Raw genomic sequence first — 26,201 nt, forward strand, 5'->3', positions numbered from 1 at the left:
TTTGTCGGTTCAAACTGCAGTTATACCCTCCTTTGTTAGTATAAAAACAACTACAATGGCAATCAATATTTTCATAAAAATCATAAATTCTCCACCAAAAAAGGGGTGAACGTCGATGGACAACTTCCGAATGTTATCCCAACTGTTATCCTGCGGGTTTCCTTACAATTGGATCGCATGTTAGGACAAGCGAAAGGGATGGACTACATTTCAGGAAACAGGGCTTGGGGTGATGGGGTTGAGTGGAAGCCGTGCTGTAGCATGCCCTGCGGGGTATAGAGTGCGATGACATGCATGCCCAAGAAAATTTTGAAATCTCTGTGTAGTGTTTTTTCCTGCACAGGTATTTAGGCGCTCATTTTTTCCCTGCGCATGCGCACTGAATCCACTGAATGTTCTGCTTGAAAATAAAGTATCCTTAGTAAAATTAGTTCCCACAGGTTTAAAGCTGTTTGAAATACAGGATTGACACGATATTTGTGTTGATGTGTTCATATGTATAGTTGTGATATATAAGACCCTAACATAGCAGGTCCTTTTATGTGACACATTTTGGTTTTCTCACTTGTACTATCACTGTGCTATAATTTTAGACTAAATTGCATGGAAAGTGAAATTCGAGTGACATTTCAGTAACCCTATCTTTTTTTAGTATGAGTTAATTGACGATTGGGTTTCAGTAAAACACATTCACAGAAAGCACGTTTTCTGAATTTGTCTCAAAGACAAAGCACCATTCCAAATAAGCCAAAATGCTTTTGCTGCGAAGTTAAGTGTTTTGTTAGGAATGGTCTTAGTGCTAAATCACCTTTTCCGTTCAAAATGAAAATAAAATACCATCTTTAGGATTTATTGACGTTTGTTGAAAATGCACTGAGCCAGGTATGGGACGTCATTGCCCCATTTCATGTCTAATGTCTGGATATTGCTTTTCTGACCCTTAGACTTAATTTTGAAATGCGCAATTTTTGCTGCTATTGTTTTTAAAATAGTAGAATATATTTTTGGTGAGTTTGAAGCTAATTGAGGGGGACATTCAGCAATACTTCTCAGAGAAAGATGCTCAAAAACTAAAAGTGCAGGCCGTTAGTGACTCTATCATTATAAGGCTTGATGGTACACTATTCGTTACCGTTTGCTCTAAAATTGGCCCAGCATGAAAGAGGACCGCTTCAGTTTTCAAATTAATTAAATAATTTCCAGCCTTGAAGAAATTTACTCTTGCAAATGATATCCCAGATCAATCCACGGTCCATCTTTTGACGTAAACATCACCTTTGCCACTTAATAGCTTTTTCCTGTTGTCTTTGCAGCTATTACATATCATCAATTGAAAGATGTTCGCCAAATTATTTCACATTTAGTTTGCAGTGGAAACAGAATATTATGATAAAGCCGTTATGTGAACATCAATGTACTGTGTAGGGAGGCAGTATTATTCTGTGATGTCAATACCCAAGTAACTCGAGAATTACTTCCGAAGCTTTAGTATTCCATTTCATATTTGTCCCTATTTTTATAGGTATCAAAACGGGGGTCAGCCGCTAAACCAGGGGGAAGGGTTGTACAAACTACCTACCTCGACTCGAAACTGGGGAGCCAAACTAATGCGTCAATGGACACATTTTAGCGACGGCTATAGTAGTTAACTAAAGCTTGGCCAAAGCTGCCCGATCGGTGGATAATTGGTATCAATGGGAACCAGAGGCGTAAATTTGTTTCGGAAATGTGGGAGGGGGATGAATTGCCCGGCCATGAAAATTTGAAACGGGGGGGGGACACCATATGACTCTATAGAGATATTGATGTTCATGATATTGATGTACATCTGTAATATGTATTCAGAATGGCACATTTATGGCTTCTTAAAACTTGTTTTCCCTTTTTTGTGTGACACTGAATGCATTTAAGTTGTTGGAAGTCTGAACAATTCTTCAAAATCTGCTTTCATTTTTGCTCACCACAAACATGTGTGGATGTGTGTGTGGGGGGATATTTAATAGCCCATCCCCCACCTCAAGAGCCGGGAATGGGGGGGGGGTCGGGGTTGGGATGACCTGCCTGGAGATGGAAGTTGAGGGGGAGGGCACTGATACCATATGACATTATACAAGGGGCGATATTTACGATACAGATGTACATCTGTAATAAGTATTACATTCCTGCAGAATCTTTCAGCAGAACGGCGTATTTATGGCTTTTTACTGTTCTCCTATTTTACTGTTATTGAATACATTTTGGTTGTTAGGAAGTGTGACAAATTCTTCAAAATACGCCTTATTTTTTTCTCATCACGGAAAGGTGTTTGTGGGAATGACTCAAAGCCCATTCTCTGGTCGGAAAGTGGAGGAGATATACCCTCGTCCCCAGGATTTACTCCCATGGATCACTACACTGGTTATCAAAAACCGATTTCATTAATTCGTGTATTTTGCATACAAGGAGAAAACTATTCACATGAAAACAGGTATGAGATGTACAGAAAATTTCACACTTATAATTCGACCAGGCCCGTTCGAGTGTGACTAGGCCCTATACTTGCACAATTTTAAAACGCATTCGACCAACGGTCAAACTATAGTCTAGCCCGAACTTGCTCAGTAGTGTCAACGCAAACCTGGGAGTAAGATCCTTTCTTTTGTTAATTTTAGAAACTCAAAGGGAGCCGAAAGATAATTTAAGCTGAACCAATGAGTTTCTGAATCCACAACGCTCCAATACAGTGTTGTTGCACTTGGTCAAGAATATCCACTGTCTTCAATAATTCGTACATTGCTCATTTTATTTTCAAATCTCTTCACATAATTGACGCCATTCAAAAGATGAAACAAGTCAAAGCAATCCAATTTCTTTAAAATGAGAGTGTTTATGTACATTTTATACGCTACTCTTTTTGAAAGCAATTCAAAACCTGCGTACACATAGTATGAATAAGCCTAAATCCATGCACGTTTTTGTTTGTTGGAAACGCAAATATCCTTTGAATGGTATAAAGTGCCAATTCACTTGATGTCACAGCACATCATGCCCAGTCGTAGAACTGTACATTTTTTTAACAGCGCGAATAATATGACGAACATAAGTTTAAGAAGTCCTTCATCAAAACAACAATTACCAATTAAAATATATGATGATTTCTTCGTGTGATGGTTTCATCTTTTAAACGCAGGTCACAATCGCGTCGACGTCAAAGTTGGTAACAATGTTTTTCTAAACTGGCGGAATTAATGAGCTCTTTCTAGAAGGACAAAAAAATGTGGAAAGCGCGTTTTTGCTTTTGGCTTGCCAATTACGTTCAGTCAGTGTCCATTTGTTCGATTTAAAGTCGCGTAAGGAAGGCCAAATCCGCCCACAAATCTTAAGATGAGAGGGTTTATCGGACAAATTCTTCACTCTTCATGTAGCTTCAGGGTGCCATGTTTTTCTTAATGAAAAGTGCAATCTGATATTTCTGTCATGTAAGTATATATATATTTGTTTTAGAAATGAGTGCTCTCTAAACGGTGTATATATACTTTTATAACTTTAGCAATACTTCCGTTTTGGTTCTTCTATAGCAATCTCGTTTAAATGGCAGAAAACTCTAATTTAATGATGTCTCAATGTTTGCACGGCTCTTACGATCTTAATTCACTTAACGTACAAGAATACAGTAAACTACCAACTTTTAGGAAATGTTTTCCAATTAAGATGGGACTTTACCCGATCTTGAAAGATTGATTTTTTTCTAAACAAGTGGTTGCTAAATATACCATACTTCACTGATTGACCGTTTGTTGCTGAAAAACCTTATCCGTTGTCTCTGTCCCATTCTTGCAACGTCAGTATGTACAAATTTTCCACCTTCTAAACCAAAGATAAAAGCGTAAACATTATAGGCCTATGGTTTATATCCTTTTAAATGTCCTGAAATTTCGCCTGTTCCAACACAAAATAAATGTCTCTGTATTCCCACCTGTTTTTGAAAGAAATATTTTGACAAAGCTATGGAGAAAAAAAAACCAGAATGTGTATTAAATGAAGATCCAGCGCTTCCCCCACCCGTAACCCAAGAACATTGTTTGGTCGTCTGTCTGTATACCTTTATCATTGGTTTCCTATCTTGTACAACCAGCTCTAGTTCTAATGGTTTTTTTCCTCGAAGGACTCAGTTGGTGACAGTTGGTAGTTCGTCGGAACACAGAGAATCTTCGCAAAAGCACGCAGAACGTAAAAAATACTAAGCTTGATAAAAAGGAAGCATTCGTATTGTAAGTAATCAAAATCTGACAAATCTATCTGCCCTATGAATGGCCACTTTTGTGCAATATGCCGAAACGTGCAAAATATAGGCCTAAGCTGTGCGGGAATCTAATGAACTGTGTATTTATCGAAATATTTCGGGACATTAAGCATATTTGTTAAATATTTCTGTTGCAGTTGAGACATCATTGTCTATAATTCTGAATGGGCCCCCAAATTTTTACCGTTTTTTTTGTTTTGTAGTAGCGTGCCATGAGGTCAAATATGTCCTAAAAATTTAAATTTGCTCAGTTTATGGACGTCGAAAATGCCACCGAAAGACAGTCCAAACTCCTGGGTCAAAATTTGGTTCCTCTTGTCTTATGGTCACCAAACAGATGATGCAAAATAACACAAAAGTTTAAAATTGTTTCAGCTACCAGCTCAGAATAAAACACAAATGAATTGTAAGCCAGTGCACTATGCTGCAAAGTACATGTAACAAGGTGTGTCCATCGTATATGCCGAATTCCTGTCTTGTCTGTGAAGATACAGCAGCCCCCGAAGGATTTGCGCTTTTTCCAAGCCTGTGGTCATTCATGGTTTGTTTACCCTGCGCAGAGGATAATCTGTAGAAACCGGCTTGCCTAAACCGCATGCCGTCATATCCGTTAATGAATGCCCCCCTCCATTTCGCTGGACAGACAATCCATGACGCGTTAAGCCGTGGTGAAAAGTGACGTGGTGTGTCTTCTTCATTTTTTGAAGTGTCATTTTCTTTCCGTCTGAGCTAGGCGTGCGTTGTCGAGGAGTTTCAGGAGGAAGTTGCAGTAGTCACGCATATCGATCAGCATCTCCCTTAGTGTTATCGTATTCTCACCGGGCTGAAAAAGACGGACAGACAAAAAACATGTTAGGTTTAATGGTCTGAGGTGGGAAACTGTCAGATAAAATAACTGGTAATATGCTCTCAAGTAGTTTAACGTAAAGTGAGGCATTGTTTTGCTCAAGGGCTTGATCCCTCGTGGATATATTAGTGCACTCATCGTAGAAGCCAATTACGTCCTTTCTGATTCATTTCTCGGTGACTTCTGAACAATTATCTATTCGAAGGCGTCCTGACGCTTTGCATCAGTTGGCAACATATATTTTCAGTGCAATGTAAAAACAACACTGAAGGAAGTAATCTCAATCAGATCCTTTGAAAAAAAAAAGGCGAGTATTTTAAGAAAACTGCCTCACTTTGCAAGACTATTGAATGTATGTGTTTAATTCGTTGTAACTAATTAATGCATGTCGTGGAACATTTTATAACCAAAATTATAATTTCAGCAAATTGGCGATTCACAAAAGCGCGCCCCAAGAGTTTGCAACGCGTCCTCCAATCACAGCGTGCGAAATCTATCAAACCTCCCCAAACGCGCATTGGGTCTCCAGATTTCACGCATTGTGATTGGCCAACGCGTCGCAAACTCTTGGAGGCGCGTTATTATGAAACACCCGTAGTCAAGACAGGCAGTGGGCAAGGAACGTATGCACCTAATGTTTGCAATAGATAATCGATTTAATAATATAATTATTACAACATTTATAAAGCGCCATATATCCAAAATAATTTGTTCATAGGCGCAGTACAATCAATTAAAACTACCCAACAAAACCTTAAAAATACGTGTACATAGTAATTAACAAAAATAAACACAAAACAAAAGACCTACACAAAAGCAGACAAAAAGAGACGAACCAACCACCACAATGAAGGCAACATACCTACACACCACAACCAACCAAACAACCAACCAAAAAGTTTTTTTTAGATGTTTACCAAAAATAATTAGCTGGTTGAATCTGTCTCCTTGTTTTCATCGTAACGCACTTTTCTCACTTCAATTTCATATTTCCACGATGCCATACAGTTGTTTAACAATAAATTTTATGAAAATTGAATAAGCCGTTACCGCAGAATGTTGAATATTCGAAGGCACGTAGGCAACAGACGGTGGAATGAACACGGACCGACGTGAGCTATGTACAGTGTGATTTAAAAGAATTGCATCGACTAAGTCCTTTGTTTGACTGAATAGAAACTTTACAAGTCACACCTATAATCAATGTCCTTCGTGAATGTCACCTTATCAAACAGTTACATGACAGCCGAAAGCTGAAGAGGCGGAACTCTCCCAGGCTCGGAGGTTAAAACTGATCAGACTAGACCAAACCAAACTAAACCAAATCAAACCAATAAAATATAGAAATAACCCTCTTGGGCTATTTACGATTGTGTTTCCTGTTTCTAAAAATATCAACCCCATCATTTTTTTCCGTACTCTTTCTGATTCATAATCTTCGGTTCAGTACGTTAGTAATCTCAAATGACAAAAATGTATGCCTCATTTGTTTGGTGCTGCTCATTAAAGAAAATGAGAAATGTCAACGACTAATTGACTAAAGGGGGGGCACTGTCATCTTCTTTATTCATCGAGCAGTACACCTATCCCTCGTAATTAGGCCCCACCCACCCATTCTAATCCATCGATAATGTCACAGCGATGACTTTAATGATCCTGGGTCGGACCTCTGAACTGTTCTGAATTTATTTTACTTCGTCCTCGATCATTAACTTAGCTTCTAGTTATCCAATCAGGTGAAATCAATGTGGTTAGCATTAATCCTGTGAAAATTCACGTGCAGATGTACGGACAAAGGTGAAGTTTGAGTGAGCAAGCCTATTCAGTGTAAGCACGGGAATCTGTAAAATTATGGAATTCCATATCTGCTGTCGCCCGTTGTGCGTCGCCCGTCGTTTTTTTTTTTTTTTTTTTTTTTGTTATTTTTTGTCGCGCTTGCGGTATACAGTGGTATTTTTAACTTTGACCCTTGGTTGTTTCACATGTACATGTACTTGTTCGATCGATCGATCGATCCACCATGCCTGACTCTCATTTTAACGGTAGAACTAGAAGATGTATTCGTTTTTGCAGTTGCGCCGAACTCCACTTGAAACTGACATGTGTATGAAATGATACCATTTTTTGTTACATAAATAAATTAACGAAATAGACTTTGTTAGGGTATGCAAATTAGAATCAGACTGTGAATAAGTTGGCCTGAACATTTTTGCAGAAAATGTGTTTCCCCCAGAACACTTGGTTGAATTCTCAGAAAGGCAACATTTTCTTGTCAAGGAGCAGGGGTAGTCTAGCATTATTGACACTAATTATGGGACTAGTATATGCTTTGCAGGTGGGATTTGTATTTGCCTTTTGGGGAAAAAATGGAATCATCGCATTGTCATTTGTTAAACCCCGGCTTTTGCAGGTCCTATGCAACCCATTTGATGGGCGACGCACGGCGGGTGACGGAAAATGGCATGTTTGGAACTGATAAATGGCAGAATTGGGACACAACAAAAAGCAAAACGCGATGGACGACGGGAGACGGGAGATACGGAATTCCATAGTAGGTAGATGTCCCTGGGTGTCTTCCACAATTCTCGTCTTGTTTGACAGCACATCAAGTTTACCTCGTTATATTAGAATTTTCAGTTTTATTTACGAGTTAAGACGTTTCTTCATCAGTTAAACGAAGGACCGCTGCTTCCCGTTAATTTGTAAACCATTCGTGTGACAAGCTGCGTTTCGCAGTGCTTAACCAATAACTGTGCGTAGCGCCAGGGTACATTTTGGTTCAACCTGCACGGTTTTATTTGAAATGTTGGGGTGTGCTTGCGCAAAGAATAATTGGTGCGAGCATTTTGGGTTGCGTGAAAAGCAGCAATGCTCCAGTGACAGGAGAATGGATGTTGCAAAAACGTCCACTTTCAGACATACGAAGTGCAGACATATTCAGTTGTTACAATGGCTTTCCACTTAGCCTGTCTTGTCTCGCTATAACTGGTATATTTAAACACTCGTGGCAATGACACATCGTACTTCACTGCCCGAAACATTACTGGCTGCAGGATCTTGGGGGGAAATACCAAACTGGACAGGTTGGCAAGTAATTGAAATGGAAAATTCCCCCACTGGCAAACCTCAGCCCTGGAGTGCGTGTACAGAAAGGTGTGTAGCTCAGCGATCAGGCAACGCAATACTGAACAGCCTAAATGGCTGTTTAAATTAAAGACTCTCGAGAGATCAAATGGCAGGAACAACTAGCAAGGTGTGAATGAATACAAAACCTCAAGTGTCAATGCCTAGTCTAATTATAATGCGTTCAGATATGCATGAGGCAATAAAGTCAATGAATACTAAAGCAAACTCCCAACTTTTGATACGTGTCCAATTTCCGGAGAGATAAAAATCTATTATTTATTTAGAGCAGAGACCGTCTGAGCAAGATTTCTTCCGTTACCTATCTTAACCGAGACCTACGCATATATATATATAGCCTATTTTATGGTTAAAACTTAATGGGATTTCTAATTATATTGTTTTCATGGGCATCGGGGTATCTCCGAGGCTGTTGTAAATTAGGAAATCCAATATGCACTCGAGTTTCACGGCTGATAAAGTTCATCTTGCAGACTACCACAATCAGATTAAGATGTCACGGACAGCAGCTCCGATATATACGATACTCCCGTTTCGATAGCGAATAAAGGGATGAGATACAACAACATCGGAAGCAATTTTAAAGAAAACGAGAGACATGAAAAAATGTAACGCTGTTACAACTGCCAGCCACTTTCTTTTATTGAATACCATGCCAGATCTAAGTGTCTTTAAATTTGATTTCGCGTTACGGATGTGGGAATAATCTGTAGAAAAAGAGATAAATCTTTGGAAAAACACCGGTTTCTTAACTCAACTGCATCCTACGGCGGCCTTGCAAATAACGTAACAATGATTGTTCCTCACTACCTTGGAGCTGATGACGACAACATTACAGCAAGTTAAATGAGTCCCCGCCCCAACACACCGAGATCTCTTATCTGCCCTGCGTCAGTCACTCTCTCCGTTTGCTCTTCCTCATCTTTTTTGGTCTTTCCTTCATCTTGATGTTATCTTCCCGAGTCATCATGCCGGGCCAGCGCTAGAAATTCGAGCCTCGCTCTTAGGATGGCCAGGGAGAGGTTGCAGAGCGCGCCTGTGAGCAGCAATTTACCATTTGCAAAATCCGGCAGGCTCTTCTGAGTCCAAAGATGATGAGATCAGAAGGTCCTCTTCCCAGATACTCGCTCGAGCTACAACTTGTTAAACACGGGCCAGAGTTTATTTGAAGAGCCCCTCAAGTGCCTTGGCAAATTCCCTCCTTCATTTCTAAACAGATTTTAAATACTTGCATTAAATTCTAGCCTTGTACGTTTGCTCAACGGATTATGGCGCCGAGTGTAGTGTTTGATTAACGCCAACATATTTGGCCTAGATCAAATAAAAGAACTGGCTTTGTTTGTACTGCGGCTTAGAAAAGAAGGTACCGTAGTAAGTGTGCGCATCTTTAAAATATTAGTCGGAAACATTCAAAGAACAGTGGCCTTCACACACCTTCTCTGCACCTTTATGAAATGAAACTTTGTGATGCTAGTCTAACCAAAGACTGCTTCTATGTTGCACTTTTGCTCTAATAATGTAGAATTTATTTTTAAAGTATTGACACACATAGAAATTGACTCCGAAATCATTCGATAAGCAGCGAAACAGAGCTTAATTTTTATGGAGGATGTACACAATATTCAATGCAGTAAAACAAACTACAACACTCTAAAAGTTAAAATTCAGCATCAACGCACTTTTTACCCTTACTGAATTTTCCTTCATCAAAAATCCTTGCCTTTTGGCTGTACTTCATTTTTTTTCAGCATTTATATTAAATATCGCGAGGCATGTAGTAATATTCACCATCTCAATAACTTTCAATAACCGAAGTCAAACTAGCAAAATTTTGTTTTTCTCGATCCCTTCCCCCACCTTTCAAAAGCGTCAACTCTCGTGAAAAATGTCGGCAACAATATCTAATTTTACTCTTCCACTTGTCGTAAGGAAATAAATGCTCTACTGAATTTAATATAATTCAATGTAAACCCAGAATAAAAAGAGCACGTGATACTTTTGCTTCTAGCCGTGGGCACGTGGACAGGACACGGCCTCTCCATATCCCTCACTGTAATTATACCCATGATACTCAAATGAACCGGTAATAATTATCACAAAATATCAGGGCCATTAATTTCCTTGGTCTGCGGAATGAACAGTATCAAAAGACATGTTTCGCTTTTGAAAGTTCCCGGAATACAGGAAGGGGGCTCTCCTGGTGGTTTCGTGCAAGATATTGATAATGAAGATTCTCTTCCGCTCGCTAAATAATTGTGTAGGCCTATTTGAAGGAATATTGCAAATGATTGGCCAAGCACCAACACATTCCCTAATATCATGGTTTACCTCATTGATTGAACACAAAATTTATATGCATGATTCATTTTAAATCGCTAATAACGTAAACAACATAGGTCAAAATTAATGATGCATGAATGGTTCAACAGTAAAGGGCACACCAGGGCTGCAAAAGCAACTGGCTGATTTATGGAATAAGAATTCGTATAGCATCATTTAATGTCACGACCTGGATTTGTTTGTTTGCTTGTTTGTTTTCGTTCTTACTACGTTTGTCGTGGCCACCGAAACCTCTACGGGAATTTAAGCAGATTCCACTGAAACTCACACTTTTTACTTGACATATAAGTAGGTAATTTTGGGTTTTGATGTAGGGTACGCTAAATGATAAAGAGCCTAGGAAATCCATTTATGCGTGCTTCGATATGTACGATAGATTCCTGCTTTTTCAGGCTGGAATTTATTCATCGTTAGGGACATGTCCATGTACCGCCTACAGCGGATACAATCTGTTATACTGTATCGTATTTTCTTTACCTCAACACACCCTGAGTCGTGTAGAGGTGGTAATTAATAATGCTTGCAAAGTCTTCTCATAATAGCCGATTTTCCCGACAGTGCCTTTGACAGGTATACTTTGCTATCTTACGGGGGCTAAGCCCCCTTAAGCCTCTGTATGACAACAGAGAAGTCCTTGATGTCATGAAAATAAGTATCCTTAACGTCTCGGGTTTGCGAAGCTCCCTTCCCCTGCGATTCTGATATCTATAGGGACAGGACCCGTGGACTGGCAACTACTCCGGTAAGGTGAACAATTAATTCTCTATTCTCTAGGCTCAGAATGCGTACTGCGGCCACATCCTCATCAGAGGACTGGAGTTTTGACCACGTGTAGACGAGCTCAATCGACAAAACACCTGTTTTGGCCAGATAAAAGTGCAATTTTCCGTGAAGCAGGTTATTCGTTCTTAATTACCTGTACATTGAAAAAAAGTTGTGCTTTTAGAGTGTGACAATTTCCCGTTAACCCTAAAGAGCCGCTATGTTTTTCTGATATCGCCGTAGTGTATATTTTTTTTATGAGTTGAGCGTTTAGCAGCCTTCAGAGTCACTGGAGTTTGTGAGAAGCAAATAAACGTACGGTTCTTGTGCAGCGCCTATTTTTTTTGGAGAAAGCTCTACCAAAAACTATATATACCTTTTCGTCTGTATTGTTCAATGCGGGCTGACACGTGTGTAGCCTTGAACTTCAAATGGCCGTAAAAGAAAAACCATTATGTCTGATTGAGATCAATCTTCACCTTTGGAATGATATGGAGTGCAAATAAATGCGAGGTAAAAACAAAAATCGAGCGTGGCCACAGAGAGGGCGGAAACCACCCTTCCCCCGCTGTAAGAAGGGCCAAAATAACCTGGCTCTTTGAGGGTTAAAATATAAATTATTTGTGGACCATTCTCTTGAAGTGTTTACGCTGGGCGTATCGGTCGATCACGCTGCGTTATCGGTAGATCAGGTAGAAAATCTTCGGTTTCTACTTCTCCTTTTCAAAACAATCTTCCTCGATCGTCAAGTACAAAAGAGTGATCGGATGATGGTGGAGAGATAGACAGTTGCGCATATGGAAAATTACTGCCTTAATTTTTTCAGAGTATTGGACATAGAATTAACTGAAAAACACTGCGTAACTTGAGGACAACCACTGGTCAAGTCGAATTGTCTTCAGCTTACAACTCAATCACGTTTGTTTTACGCGAAAAATGTTGAGTCTGTGCTCGTCTGTGTTAACTCTGTTCTGATTGTTCTTTTACCTTGAAGCCCAGTTCACCTTTTATTTATTTTTAGTCCTGCTATTAGCTTTTGGCCTTCTCGATATTGCGTTACCTCGCCAAGACTTCTGCTAACAAGCCAGATCGAAGCTAATGTGTTATAAGTATTTTTTTAAATAAAAAGCCTATATAACGTGCATGCGTAATTTGTTTGAAAGAAATAGTCCTCATCTTAAATTCTGCTGAAACCCCCAAGGTCACGAATTTCAGAAAGGTGGTGGATATAGCTCATCGAGCAAGAGTTCATTAAACTTTGTAAAAGAAAGAAAATCGCCGTTCCTGGGAGAACAAGAAAACAACAAGTTACAGATAGATTCCAAACCACGGTATGGCATCCCCAAACACCCAAATTACTTACTAGATGTGAGAAGCCTTGTGGCTTCTTCTTGTTGTCGTAGGCGTTTCTTTTATTGCTTTAAAGTGTAACCCTTGAATTGGAGTTTGTTCTAACAGTAACACGTTAGCACTTTCGTACGCGCGCGTGACACCTAGGTATACGAAAACACTAAATGGACGTGATTAAGGTCAAAGGTTTGTCACAGTGATATGCGACGCCTACTTTTCTTTCACATAATTTTACGAAAGGAACCATCCCCTACACTTAAGTGACTTGAGGGTCCAGTCCACTAATTCAAGCCCCATTGAAAACAGTGTAAAATCAGCACCGTTCAGGGCCCAATAGCATGCACGCCGACATCCCTGAGATTTCTGAAACACAAATGAAATTCTTGTCTGGTCACTTATCTTTCAATTTCTTTTCAATTTTTTGTGGGTTAACCAATTACATTTTTAATTATTCCCACAAAACAAAATCACCCCCCAAAAAGTGATTTTTCCGAAGTCTGATTGCAGCCATTTTTCAAGTGGCAACCCTCAACTTTCTCGGGCACTTAGGACCATTTTTCAACCGTAGTTTTCAGCCCTTCTGCCCTCATATGAAAGCTCAAAGACCCAGGAAGTTGATCCTGGCAACGATTTACACAATCTCACCGTTTTGGGGGCCAAACAATCTGCTTTTTCAAAAGATACTGTGGGGGCACTTTTAATGCTAATGAGCTGGTCAGAAATTCTCACTTGAATTAGTGGTCTGCACCCTTTATATACACCCATTTTTCAGTTTTTCACACCAAACTACACTGAATGGTTGAGAATGCATCAAAAACCTCAATTCCAGAGAAAAAATGAAAAAAATTGTCTAATGGCTGCATATGGAGAGAAAATGCTCAAGGTCAGCCTATAGCAAATGTGCACAAACTACTGCAGACTGCCTATATACACTAACTAGTGCAAATACAATGAGCAGTAAGCAGCTGAAAATTACACTTTTCACATGAGCAGCTTCAACTACCTGTTGCTACAGATAATGGGGAGGGTTACCCAGGCTAGACACTGCCAACTGTAGCGGCCAAGTGCACGAAAGACGTAAAACTTTGGCCATGCTTTGACATGAAAGCTCACCGTCGGATATTACTCCAGTTGAGAGGCTCCAGCCAAAGAGTTGAAAACCTGAGCCCAAAATAGGGCACTTCCAACACAAGAGTGGAACAAATCACCAAGGAGAGTGTCTCGATAAATTTGAGTCACCTGTGCATATCCACGGCTTGGTCAGTCGGTGCCCAGGCTGTACTTGACCATCTAAAATTGAACCGGACCCCCCCCCCCACAGTTAGGGTTGGCCTCTGTTAGGGTTAGCCTTCATTAGGGTTGGCATCCGCTAGGGTTACGCTCTGTTAGGGTTGGAATCCGGCTTTTCTAGGTTTCATTCAGTCCATCCTAATCAAAGAATGTCTTGAATCCGACAAACAAACAATTACAAAGTGACATGTTCCACATGTTCATATATAATTCTCATGTGATTACCTGAATATTTATTGTGTCCGACAATCCAGTATTTCTGATGTCTCATAATCCATAAAACTGTTATTCATGGCTTGTTGTGGTCTCTCCACCACTGCCAGGACCAACGTAAACAAGAGGGATAAATTTTAAACCCAGCCGCCACTACTGCATGGACGCCGCCATTTTGAAATATAGGGTCCAGTCCACTAATTCAAGCCCCATTGAAAACAGTGTAAAATCAGCACCGTTCAGGGCCCAATAGCATGCACGCCGACATCCCTGAGATTTCTGAAACACAAATGAAATTCTTGTCTGGTCACTTATCTTTCAATTTCTTTTCAATTTTTTGTGGGTTAACCAATTACATTTTTAATTATTCCCACAAAACAAAATCACCCCCCAAAAAGTGATTTTTCCGAAGTCTGATTGCAGCCATTTTTCAAGTGGCAACCCTCAACTTTCTCGGGCACTTAGGACCATTTTTCAACCGTAGTTTTCAGCCCTTCTGCCCTCATATGAAAGCTCAAAGACCCAGGAAGTTGATCCTGGCAACGATTTACACAATCTCACCGTTTTGGGGGCCAAACAATCTGCTTTTTCAAAAGATACTGTGGGGGCACTTTTAATGCTAATGAGCTGGTCAGAAATTCTCACTTGAATTAGTGGTCTGCACCCTTGACTGATCAGTTGCATACCCAAGCGTGACGCCCCGCAAACATGCAGCAAGTCACATTTCATGTGCAAGCTTACGTGCAAGCTATGTGCAAGCCACATTTCATTATTTTGTTTCAGTGCCCTTTATACAGAAAAAAAGCAGTTTCCACATGACCTGCTGAACACTCATTGTTAATTTCTGTTGAAATGTAGTTTGAAATTTTCCAACCAAGCCTTCTAGTTAGGGGGCGGGGGCATAGATCAATGAGCACTGCAATAACTTTCAGTTTTGTATCGAATGAAACTATTCTTTCCATTGCATGCTCTACTGTTTCAGACAGGCAGACACACAGGTAATACATTTCACTGTCACTGATGCAAAAATAATACCCTTACAGGATTTCGTCTTTTCATTATAACCATAGATGTTATTTCATTTAATTTATTAATTTATTAAGTTGAAAGGGAGGGACCTGTCAACAGTCTGTGCAATAGTCATTTCCCCCAATTCCCTGTGTCTGTAGAGATCAAGTCCATACCTACAGAAAGTGGATAAAGCAGAGACAAAAAAGTGTGACTCGGCAAAAATGGTCTTTTATGTCAGCCAAGTACACGACATACAAAATAAAATAAATTGGATAAAATGTAAAGGCGTTCTTAAAGGCAGAATTGGACCAAGACCGGAATTAGATTGAGATCGTCAGTTATGAGAATCATACATTGAAACACACTTTGTGTGGGTATCCCTTCTTAAGATGCACGCAAATAAAAATGCCTTCAGTTTGAGTTTCTCATAGTATAGTTTCTTCAATATTCAAATCTCTCTTACTTTCCCTCGCTTCTGATATCGCTATTGCCATGATGGTACCCCATGCACCCGTTTAAGAGGTTGGCCTGTTATTTCTTTATAAATCAAAGCGTCATAAATGTGGCTCAATGGAGGCATTCGGGCAAAAGATTCGGCGTGTATTAAATCAGCAACGGAACACCAAAGATGGCACTGACAGGAGCAAGAACCGTAAGTGCTTTAACTTCTGGTACTGATGTAAATGTTACAACAGTAACAGTTGTTCATGAGTGCCAAGAATAAATTCAAAATGTGTCATATGCATTTCTCTAATCCTTTAAGTGAGGCCTAGTGGAAACCGTAGCTCATAAAACGAGTTTATTCTTTCCACTAAACTGAATATTTTTGTTGTTTTATACCACGTCAGAATAAACCGCAAATGAGCCCCTGGCCCCAGTTGAATAAATCTGTGCATCTCTGACAAGTTTAGACATTTTGTGACAGACCATTGCAACGTCCATGCGCCGGTGAAATGGAACTTTTATTTGGAGGTCGTGCCTTGCGTTGGGACGTATGATTCAATGGCGCTTAGTCAGTGATGTACAAATCACGTGACTAATATTTATCCAAGCATTCTGTATCGGGACCAATGATAAAACTACATGTACCATAAACTTCCTAGCTGTGGGTTTTCTTGAGGCAAATTTCTGCGTTACGCGTCCTGTAACGCTTGGTCACGAGAACGTCCTTGCACATAAAAGAGAATTCACCCTGTCATTGCATAAAATTCTTTCTGCTATCGCTCTTATAAACATTTATTAATTGTACACTTTTAATGATGAGGAAATATTCGTGAACGAAACTGTCCTCAAGAAGACTGTGTCAGTTGAAGCTTAACACATTGGACGGTACTTTTTTCTTGACAGTGTTCCATAATGTCTGCCATCACTTGAACAAATTCAAACCTCCTGTCTTCTTTTTTCTAATATCGCTGAACTTAATATCCGTAAAGTGGAAATCTCCATATGACTTCTCAAAGGCTTTGGTGAAAGCTGAGTAATTACACCGCCTGACACTCCGTAGGGATTTAACTTGCGCGTCAGTAGTAGTGATCTCAGTCCTTTAATACTTCTCCTTTTTCACGTGATTTCTCGCGGGAGGTTGTGCGCATATTGGCACATCAGCATTGTCAGAGCAGGCTGTACTGAGCCACTTAGGTCTGTTTGTCTGGGATTATCTTAGCGATTTAGGAAGGAGCTATTCTGATGGTCAGTGTATCAATCGGGTCAGTGTTCCATCTTGTAATCAACGTGCAATCAGGACACAGCACTCTCGCTATAGGATAGATCAGGAACCCCTGTAATAAAGGAAGTAGGTTGAGCGATAGATTGCTGAAATTACTTCTGACGTGGATGGAACCTGCAATGGAGGAATTCCTGAAATTCTGTTGTCCAAGACGGCGAACGACGAATGGTTGCAGTAAATAGGTCTCCCCTTCTGGTGAAGTATCATTATTTATTTAATTTTTTTTAGGAAACTCCTACAAATAAAAGTAAAACAGAATGTAACAAAGACACACTTTTACCAGCAAAGACCTAGAAAAGATCAGACATTTCTTTATTTGTTTATAAGTAGCCGAACCAATTTTAAAGCTCCTTAAATATTTAAACAGTATCCTTACAGAATCCGATTTCATTCGCAAAACTACTGAAATAGTCGCCCGAGTTTTAAGTTACAGGGGTATGAGATATATAGTTTCACACGCAGATGTTTTGAGTAGTTTCAGCAGTAATGTCACTATTGCACTGAACAACTTGTACAAACAATACGTTCTGACGATAACAGAGAGGAAGTGGAGAGGGCTTTTCACATTAAAACCGAAGTCACTACAGTTCTTCACGCATGTTTCCATACGCGGTGCTGGGTAGACACGTAAGAGCCTAATTATATTTAGGCCGTGTGAAAAATAATGAGGGGAACAGTCTTGCCGAGGCCTTCGAATGGTAATTGAGCACTGGACACGTTGCTAATTAATAAGGCCATGGCAGTGAAACTGTCAATTTCTTAAGTATCGATCTAATTAATAATTAATCATTCCACAATGACTTCTTCGATTAACGAACGTAGATCATATGTTGCTGGATAATATTACTACCCAGCTTGTTGACCAGTCCCTAACTGACGATATAGAACGAATAAAATTAACAGTGCAGAAAGCAGCCATATTTTTGCTACGACATCCTATGCTGCAATGGCCTCAGCAATACGTCGGTCTGCTCACGCACTGGTCGTCCACAGGGTGGAATGATGGCCAATAAAACGTGAATAATTATAATGTACAATATGTATACGCCTTTCACTGATGAAGAAATATTCGCATATTGTACACATATTTCAAAATTATAAGATATCCGTGCCCCACCCACTTAAGTATTTCTATTACCATTTGAACTTAGTTTTTGGTGCTTTTTATGTTTTCATACTTCATAAAACGGTGATTTATATTCATTTATATGAGATGTAATATATAATTAAATTTCCTAATTTTTGCACAAAAAATGGTTGCAATATAGAATGAAACCCAAACCTACAATCATGTACAAAATAGAAATCCATTGAGGAAGTTGTATGTATATATTGATTCGTGTCACATAATTATCCTTACCCTTTAATCCCACAGTGGAACACACGATTGACAACTGAATTTGAAATGTTGGTTTGAATCTTCCCTTGGCCAAAATGTGCACACCGTTGGATGCAAACGGCAACGTTTTAGTAGTTAAAGGAACCATATTTTTATGACTTGAACACATGAAGCACAGCTTCAGTTGTATGTTACAATGACCTTTTACCTCCTGTTTGCAGTAAAAGGGAGAAACACCATTTGGATTTTAGATATCTGTATCATGGGCCAAATCGTGATGCCGTTTAAAGCAGTGCAGGAGGTCTCCATAGCTTTGTATACAGTACAGGGTGTCCAAGAAAAAACAAAACCCTGAGGAAAAGGGTTAATATGCCCAAAACCATGAGATATTATTATAATGTATAAGGACCTCCGACCTAGCGATACCTTGATGGTATCCCTCCTATCCTATGCCTTTTGCCACTTTCAAGTTATGCAATAATCTGGTTTAAATGTGTTGACTTGCCCCGAGGTAGGCCAGTGCAGTGTTGAAAAGTGGTCGAAGCAGGACAGCAAGTCTGCAACATGGTGCAACTTACCAAAGATCAAAGAGTGTTTGTCGTGACGAAATTTCATGAAAACAAGAGCTTTCAACCCACCCAAGCTGCATTTAGGGAAGTTTTCCCTGATAGGGATCCACCGGCAAAGTCGACCATCTGGGAAAATGTGCGCAAATACCGAGAACATGGGACAAGCCTTAATTTGAACAAGGGTCATTCGGGAAGGAGGCGCACAGTGCGAACTCCTGAAAACGTTGCTGCAGTTCGACAGCAACCATTTGGCAGGAGGAATGGACTTGGACACGCGGAAGGTGTCGGTGCATAATTAACTGTGAATAACGTAATGTGTAAATAATCGTTGTGCCCCTGATGTCTTATCCAGGACAAGCATCATTATAAAAACTCGGGATTTAAAATCAACAGTTTTGGGTGTTATCAGATGACCACACCATAGGATGTTACTTTAACACTGATGATGTTACCTTGCACACCTATAAGAGTTACAGTGCACTAGAAGGTGTTACAAGTAACCCCAAATAACACCAAGATTTTAACAAAAGTGAAGAGTGTTGGTGTAGTATTGTGTTGGTGTTGTGTTGGTGTAGTGTTGTGTTGGTGTAGTGTAGTGATAACACCGCTGGTGTTACATTTAACACCCCAGTTTGTACAGTGTGACAGGGGACAACCTCATTCACTGGTTTATCTAAAGTGTTACCATTGAGTTGGGATGCCCTATTTTCAAGACATGCATGATAGGAGGGATACCATCGCGGTATCATTAGAGAGAATACTGCTTCTACTTTTCGGAAATCCTTATACATTATAATCATATTTCATGGTCTAGGCATATTAACCCCATTCCTCAGGGTTTGGTTTTTTCAGGGTTTCATGTTAAACAGCTCGTCTGGACAACAGCGGAGGCCAGTTTCTCCAAAACATTGTTGATGGCTGAGGATTTGATTTTTGTACTGTTTTGTTTTTCACTCCTTTGACAAGGAGTGCCTTGTATTACAACACCAAAGTAGAGGCCCTCTGCATACACTGAGGACAGTGTTTTCCAAGAATTGATAAACTACCACCGTCTCTTCACTTCAAACGAATATAAGTATTTAGATATGGTTTGTAACACATAGTAATATGCATGAAAACAAGTTTAACTGAATATCCACGGCGTGTTTCTAAAGTTTTTACAGCGCAGATCGAAGTACAAGAACAACACATTCATGTCCTACACGGAAACGAGAAATCCAAAAGAAGACATATTGATCTTAAGGGATCTATGATCTTGAGTATAACCAAAGGGCAGGTTTACACGAAGGATTAGCTAAAGTTTATGTTTATAGGACAGGGACTTTCTCAAATTTCTTTTAAAAACTTGTGACACATTTCGTTTTCATAGTTTGATAAAAGGCAGTAAAATGATTCATGTGGTTCGTGTAAAGGTTTATAAATACTTACGGAAATGAAAATACACACCATTGTTGGGTACAAGGGCGCAAGGGATACGCCACCAATAGTGGCCAATTTTCATCAATTGCCTCAGGATATCTTGAAACCTTAAAAAGGTCACCGCAATGGTACGTGATAACCCCCGGGTGTCCTCTGTTTTCTTAAACTCTATCTTCAGCAAAGGCTTCTAAGGTGTCAAATACTGCTATATATTTGCCGCGCAATATATCGGTGTATCCTCTATCTGGACCACGAGTAGGTCCACAAGGTCGACTTTATAATATCGAGCTGGGTCGTTCGTGAAGCTAAATTGATTTCTTGCCAGCAAACGGCCGACATGTTTCAAAGCGATTGCTTAATAGCTAAATCTTATTTTAACATGAACGAAGCTTCATGGATATTGTCAGTACTCATCCACATTCTGTCTCTTAAAGTTCAATGGGTAACTGAATTGCAAAGGTGGAACATACGTTTTGTCTCATATTTCAATGGAGCGTTGATGTCTTTAGTTTGTAATATTTTACGCATCAGCGACATAGGCCTAGGTAAAATTATGTAATTTAATTTTGTTTTGGGTTTTACTGGCTAGAATTATTTTGAGCTTTTTATTTCTTCCATTTCCGAAAAAAATAATTACTTCAGCAAGCTATGAATAATAAATTATAACTCGACGGCCGGTTACAGGTCTATCTCAAATTCGAAGCATTGCAAAACCTAACCTTCCAAACCAAAGTTTGATACAAATGACAAAAGAGGTTTTATTTGTAAAGTTGCTATCTCCAAATTTTGTCTTGTAATATATGTTCATACTCGATCACTGCGAACACTCACAAACCACATTTTTCCTGTCTAGTAAAAGTACAGGAATTAGCGTCCATTTAGTGACTGGGAATCATACCGGCACTTAATACCTGCGCTCCCCCTCTCCACCCACCCCATGGATGCATATAAAAAATGCTGGACTCGCAATGCCCTTAATCAGCTTATAGAGATCGTGGGATTCTCTAGCGGCCATTTTACCAAGATGAATACAAAGCTTGCCCAGCAATGCCCGCCTTTGTTCTCCCTGGCGTCAATAGAAGCCAGCTAACCCGCGCATTTGTATCGGCTCGGTAAAATGGCTGCTAGTTGGCTTCTTTTTCATAAACGCTTTGCAACTTGAGTCCAGGTTTTTTTTATACGTCCGTGCCCACACCCCCCCGGGTTGTCATATAGTTTTACTTTGTGAAGAACGAAGATAAACCTAGATCTTAAACTGCTAGCTTTGATATAGCCGTACATCCCACTTCTTAGAGGGACAACTGGTGGAGGAGTGAGCATCAAGAGCAATTTTATTTCAGGGCAGGGGTGGGTAAATTCTGGTCCTAGCCCTACCCAAGGTAACGGCATATCCTGCGTGCTCTCGTGGCACACATACGCTTTCTTGTATAAATTAGCAGCATAAGAGAATGAAACGGTCTCCTTCCTTTTGGACGCTGCCCTTGGTTTGCTGGAGAGCCTGACAGACTTTTTTTTTCAAATGAGGGACTATGTATATGAAATAAGAAAACAAACAGTTTAAGCAAAGATCATAAATAACAATAAATTTGATGAAACACTCTATGGTTTTGAGACAGACTGAAAAGAAAAGTTTAATTTTGCTTTTTACAATATTACATATACCCCAGTATTGTGACCGATGAATAATACAGATTCTGCTGTAGGCAGGAAAAATATTGTTGTGCCCGAATTAGTTGAAATCTGTCAGCAAATTTGTTGAAATCTACAATCACTTAAATCACGTCACAGTCGCACCACATAACTAGCAGTGCCCCTTCGAAGTTTCCTCGTGAAGTTTTACAGAGTACTAGAGGATTGGATTCTCACAGGATAAATGTTGACTCGGTATAGGCCTGCATAACGTTGAAGACTGAGAGCTAAATCAGCAACACTTGCATTTTCGACTGAACAGTGAAGAACTCATCAAATGTATTCTTTATACAATCCTTCCAACTGCACCTTTTTGTTCCATCTGACATAATTTTCAAATGGTGTTTTGTCATTTTTACAGGACTTAGTGGTGCTTGAATTTTTGTTGTTGATCCGATGTCGTTGCAGTACATGAAATTAAGGAAGTGAGCAAATGTATGTGTGGTATCAAATTGGTTTCCAGTGATTAAATTTTGGGTTTACAGTGAATAGCTTGTTCCTGCAGTGATATAACATCAAAGACGCCCATACTTGTTGGGAGAAGCAACTTAGTATTATATGTCAAAAAGCGCACCTTGCAAAAGGTTAGGCTAACAACAGACGGATGTTCAAACATGGATCAAGATGAGGTTATGGGCCATTCCACACGCTCTAGCACGTCAAAATAAGGTTATTATTTTGTATATCAGTAACAATGTAATTCGCGATCTATGGATTCGCTTGTCCGCAACAATCAGACCAAATTCCAAGTGTTCATGTATTGAAGAGTAGAAAGTTTCACCGAATACTTCCTCAGTAAATTCATTTCATGGGCGCTTTAAGATCAAGATGTAGACACAGGCAACAAGTTACGCACATCTCAAGTCATTTTGGATCACTATAAATTGTTACTCAGATAATTTTGACCTTGCGTCATCGCCTAGTCCATCTCAGTGAATGATCAAAGGACAAGATTCGTGCGCTCTTCTTTCCTAATTAACAGGTGAAGAACTGTCACAAAAGACACAAAATGGCAACATTTTATTTGTGCGCCGTTAAAATACTCTACTTCTTATCGAACGACATTTTGCATTGTTTCAATGACGAGTAGTCGATTGTAAATCACGACAGGTGTAGCAGGGATTGACATATTGAATGTTAACCTTGCATTCGTCGACTTCGTGCCTATGTGTGCATTTTTACATTTCGCTTCTGTCTGTGTTTGTTTGCAAAATAATCAAACCTGAAATCTAATAAAAGTAAAAACCTGCATGTCGCCTAGAAAATATACGGATAAATCACACACTACCTCTCGAAAGGTTGTTTCAGTGGACCTTCCCGCTCGCTGCTTTTGCACGCCAGACTGCTTGGTTAAAAACATATCCGGCACGTCCTTAAAATGAATAAATACTATTGATCTCGTGCATTACTGAGTCATGTCTTATTCAAAGAGAATTGTTGGCGACTGTAAAGCCATTCCATTTCAATACAAAATGTTTGTCGTACTACACAGTTTCTAAATTCAGATTTCCAATAGGGAAAATAACCTGTAATCAAATTTCTGATCTCTGTGACTGTATTTTACTCTTATAACATGGATGAATTGTCTTCAGATAGGCCTCTGGCTGTTATCTCTAAACATTTTTAAGATGCAGATTTCTTGAATGAACACGGTAAAAGTTCTCCATGAAAAATCCAGTCATTTTTGAGAAATTAACGATAGATTTGCTTACTCTTTTGTTTAAATACACAAACGGATGTAGCGCGACGTCGCTTGACGACAGACGAGAAATCTATCCGAGGTAGATAACGTGACAATATTTCACCAGTTCGTGGGTTTATGCATAACAATCACCTGAAACATGGCAGGCCACATGTCGAGGAGAGACGACGCACGTTGTCTTTTCATGTAAATCATGTCAAAAATGCAACAAGAGAATGGCTGGATTTGATGTTTTCGGTAAAGTTTAAATCATGAATTAGAAACGAAACTTTAAATATACACAAACGTGCCCTTGCGTCACCTAGCTCCAGATACGGAACTCCTGCTCTCTGGGAAACACTTGCCTAATAGGCCCGCGGGCGCAGGCGAGTTATGTGTTGACAAGTGTTACCACATCGTGGCCTTACGTATTGCGCTCTTGAAAAATTCACACATACTTTCTAGGACGCTCAACTATGCACAAACGCTGGTATTTTACCAGTGTATGAAAACCGACATTATTCTTTCCATGCTGATTGCGAAAAACCGACTTAAATTTATCAGCAAACAGACTGTTCGTCCGTGAAGCTGTATAAAAAAGTAAGAAAAGAGTAAGGAGTGACCCTGTTGATGTTGATAACAAATTGCATCCCCACCCTTCTATACAAATCTAATTGACGGCAGCAATCTTCTTTGAATATTTCTAATAAACCCTGTTTGCAAAAGGATAAAATCGACCGGTTATTCCTTGAAACTTGCTTCCAAAAACCGATTTCCCTTATTTTCCCAGCCATAGAAAGAGTTTTTATAACTCAATAAAACAGGCCGAATAAAAACCAAATTCATGGTGGGAACCGAACTCTACTCCACCAAGACGCAGAGGCGCCATATATATGTATGATTCGCCCCTTCCCCATACACGCTATGTTCAGACTTCAAAATGTTTCTGTTACTCCTGCTGCTGCTGTTAGTAATCTTGATGACATTCCAGATTATGACGACGATGACGATGACAATGGCGATGATCACATTGGAGACGCACTACATATTACGTATACAGTTCCACGATTGGACAGACTTTGTGCAGTCAATCCGGGGCTTTATCTTGTATATGAGAGAGGTTATCGCCTCTATGCTAATTAAGCTAACATTTCTGTGGTTGTGTATTTTTTCTTTTCCTCTTCATTGGTTTCCATGTGCAGTTTGACTGAGGAGCATGTGTCAAAGAGTCCCATATTCTCATTGAACAGGCGTGTCGCATCATGGTATCGTTCACATACATGCCCCTACGTACATACTTATGGCTAGCCTACTTGTAAAGGGGGCTCACTGTGGAATGCTTTTGGAGGCAATTCAGATTTTTTCCCCAGGGAATATTTGATGGAACATATATTGGAAATTTACGCTTTTGTTTTGGCTTTATATTGACCATGAATACATGTACAAGTGTGCTTAGCCAGTCGTAATTTTATGCACACACACGCATACAATTTTATAAAAAGGTTAATAAAAACGCAAAATCCAAGATTTAATAAATTCTACCAAACTTCCCAATATCCAAAGCTTTACTGATTGCCGACTGACCATTTGAATCCCGGATCAATTGTGAATGTGCGCTACTTTTTCTTACTACCTTTGAAAAGTATCCTGCTAAACATTTTATCCGTCTATCTCTACCCTGTTTGAAACTTCATTTATTTATTTATTTATTCATTTATTTATTTATTCATTTGTAGCATACAGGTACATAGTTTAGGTTTAACTCTTAAAATATTTTTTTTCTATCTGTATGTTTAATTCTGTGTTAATACTGTAATTCTTGTATTTTTAAAATCTCTATTTGTAAAAATCTCAGCATTTCAGCCTTTGGCTGCTATTGAGATATTTAATTTAAACCAGCAATGAACGGAAGCCAGCAATGAATGCTGGGACAGCTGAATTTCATCATTCTGGAGAATAACTGAAGTTCTTGTGGAGAAATTTTACTGTGAAGCGGGAAACACGTTGAATTCCCAAAATATCCTCAAAAAACTAGACCCGAAGGTGGGAGCAAAACTCATTTCCACATTTTTTTTCAGCTTCAGCCTGTGGTCTAAGATGAAAGTACATACAGACGTTTTACTTGCTCGCGTTTTATATTTTTCAGAGAACATCTCGAAATCAGATATTAGCTAGGCTATTATGAAAAAATAGGCGAAACACTTCCACTGTCACAATGGATAACAAATAACCAATTCTTTACACCAATAACTGGTCAGTCATGCACTGAAATCTTGCAGGGAAAAACGTCCAAGATGTGTCCATCAAAAGGTTTCATCTCACCTAATGCCATGAGCACTTTATAAAAAACGATGGAAAATATATGTAGACTATATAGGTGTATTTGCTACCCACCAGCACGTACGTATCAAGACGATCACCTGTTTAAAGCCAGGGTCTCGCTAATATGGGCATTTCATCGTGATCGCCTCTAGCAGAGTGTTTGACTATGATAGTCACTACTATGATAGTATAGCTTCTTACATGATTTCGTTTGCTT

General features: G+C 39.5%; 1 protein-coding gene across 3 annotated transcripts in view; it reads right to left on the reverse strand.

Annotated features, from left to right (window-relative positions):
- Window positions 1–2,764: 2,764 nt before the first annotated feature.
- LOC147796977 (uncharacterized) overlaps window positions 2,765–26,201 on the reverse strand; it is a 31,642-nt gene continuing 8,205 nt past the window's right edge. For all 3 annotated transcript variants that reach the window (XM_087144992.1, XM_087144993.1, XM_087144994.1), the window contains exon 3: window positions 2,765–5,105. In XM_087144992.1, the coding sequence (XP_087001118.1) occupies window positions 4,992–5,105 (114 nt within the window). In that variant the 3' untranslated portion in view covers window positions 2,765–4,991. The remainder of the gene's footprint in view (window positions 5,106–26,201) is intronic.

The sequence above is a fragment of the Acanthaster planci genome, linkage group LG13, assembly GCF_054643075.1.
Source record: "Acanthaster planci isolate LZ-2023a linkage group LG13, COTS_SCS, whole genome shotgun sequence".
Classification (NCBI taxonomy): domain Eukaryota; kingdom Metazoa; phylum Echinodermata; class Asteroidea; order Valvatida; family Acanthasteridae; genus Acanthaster; species Acanthaster planci.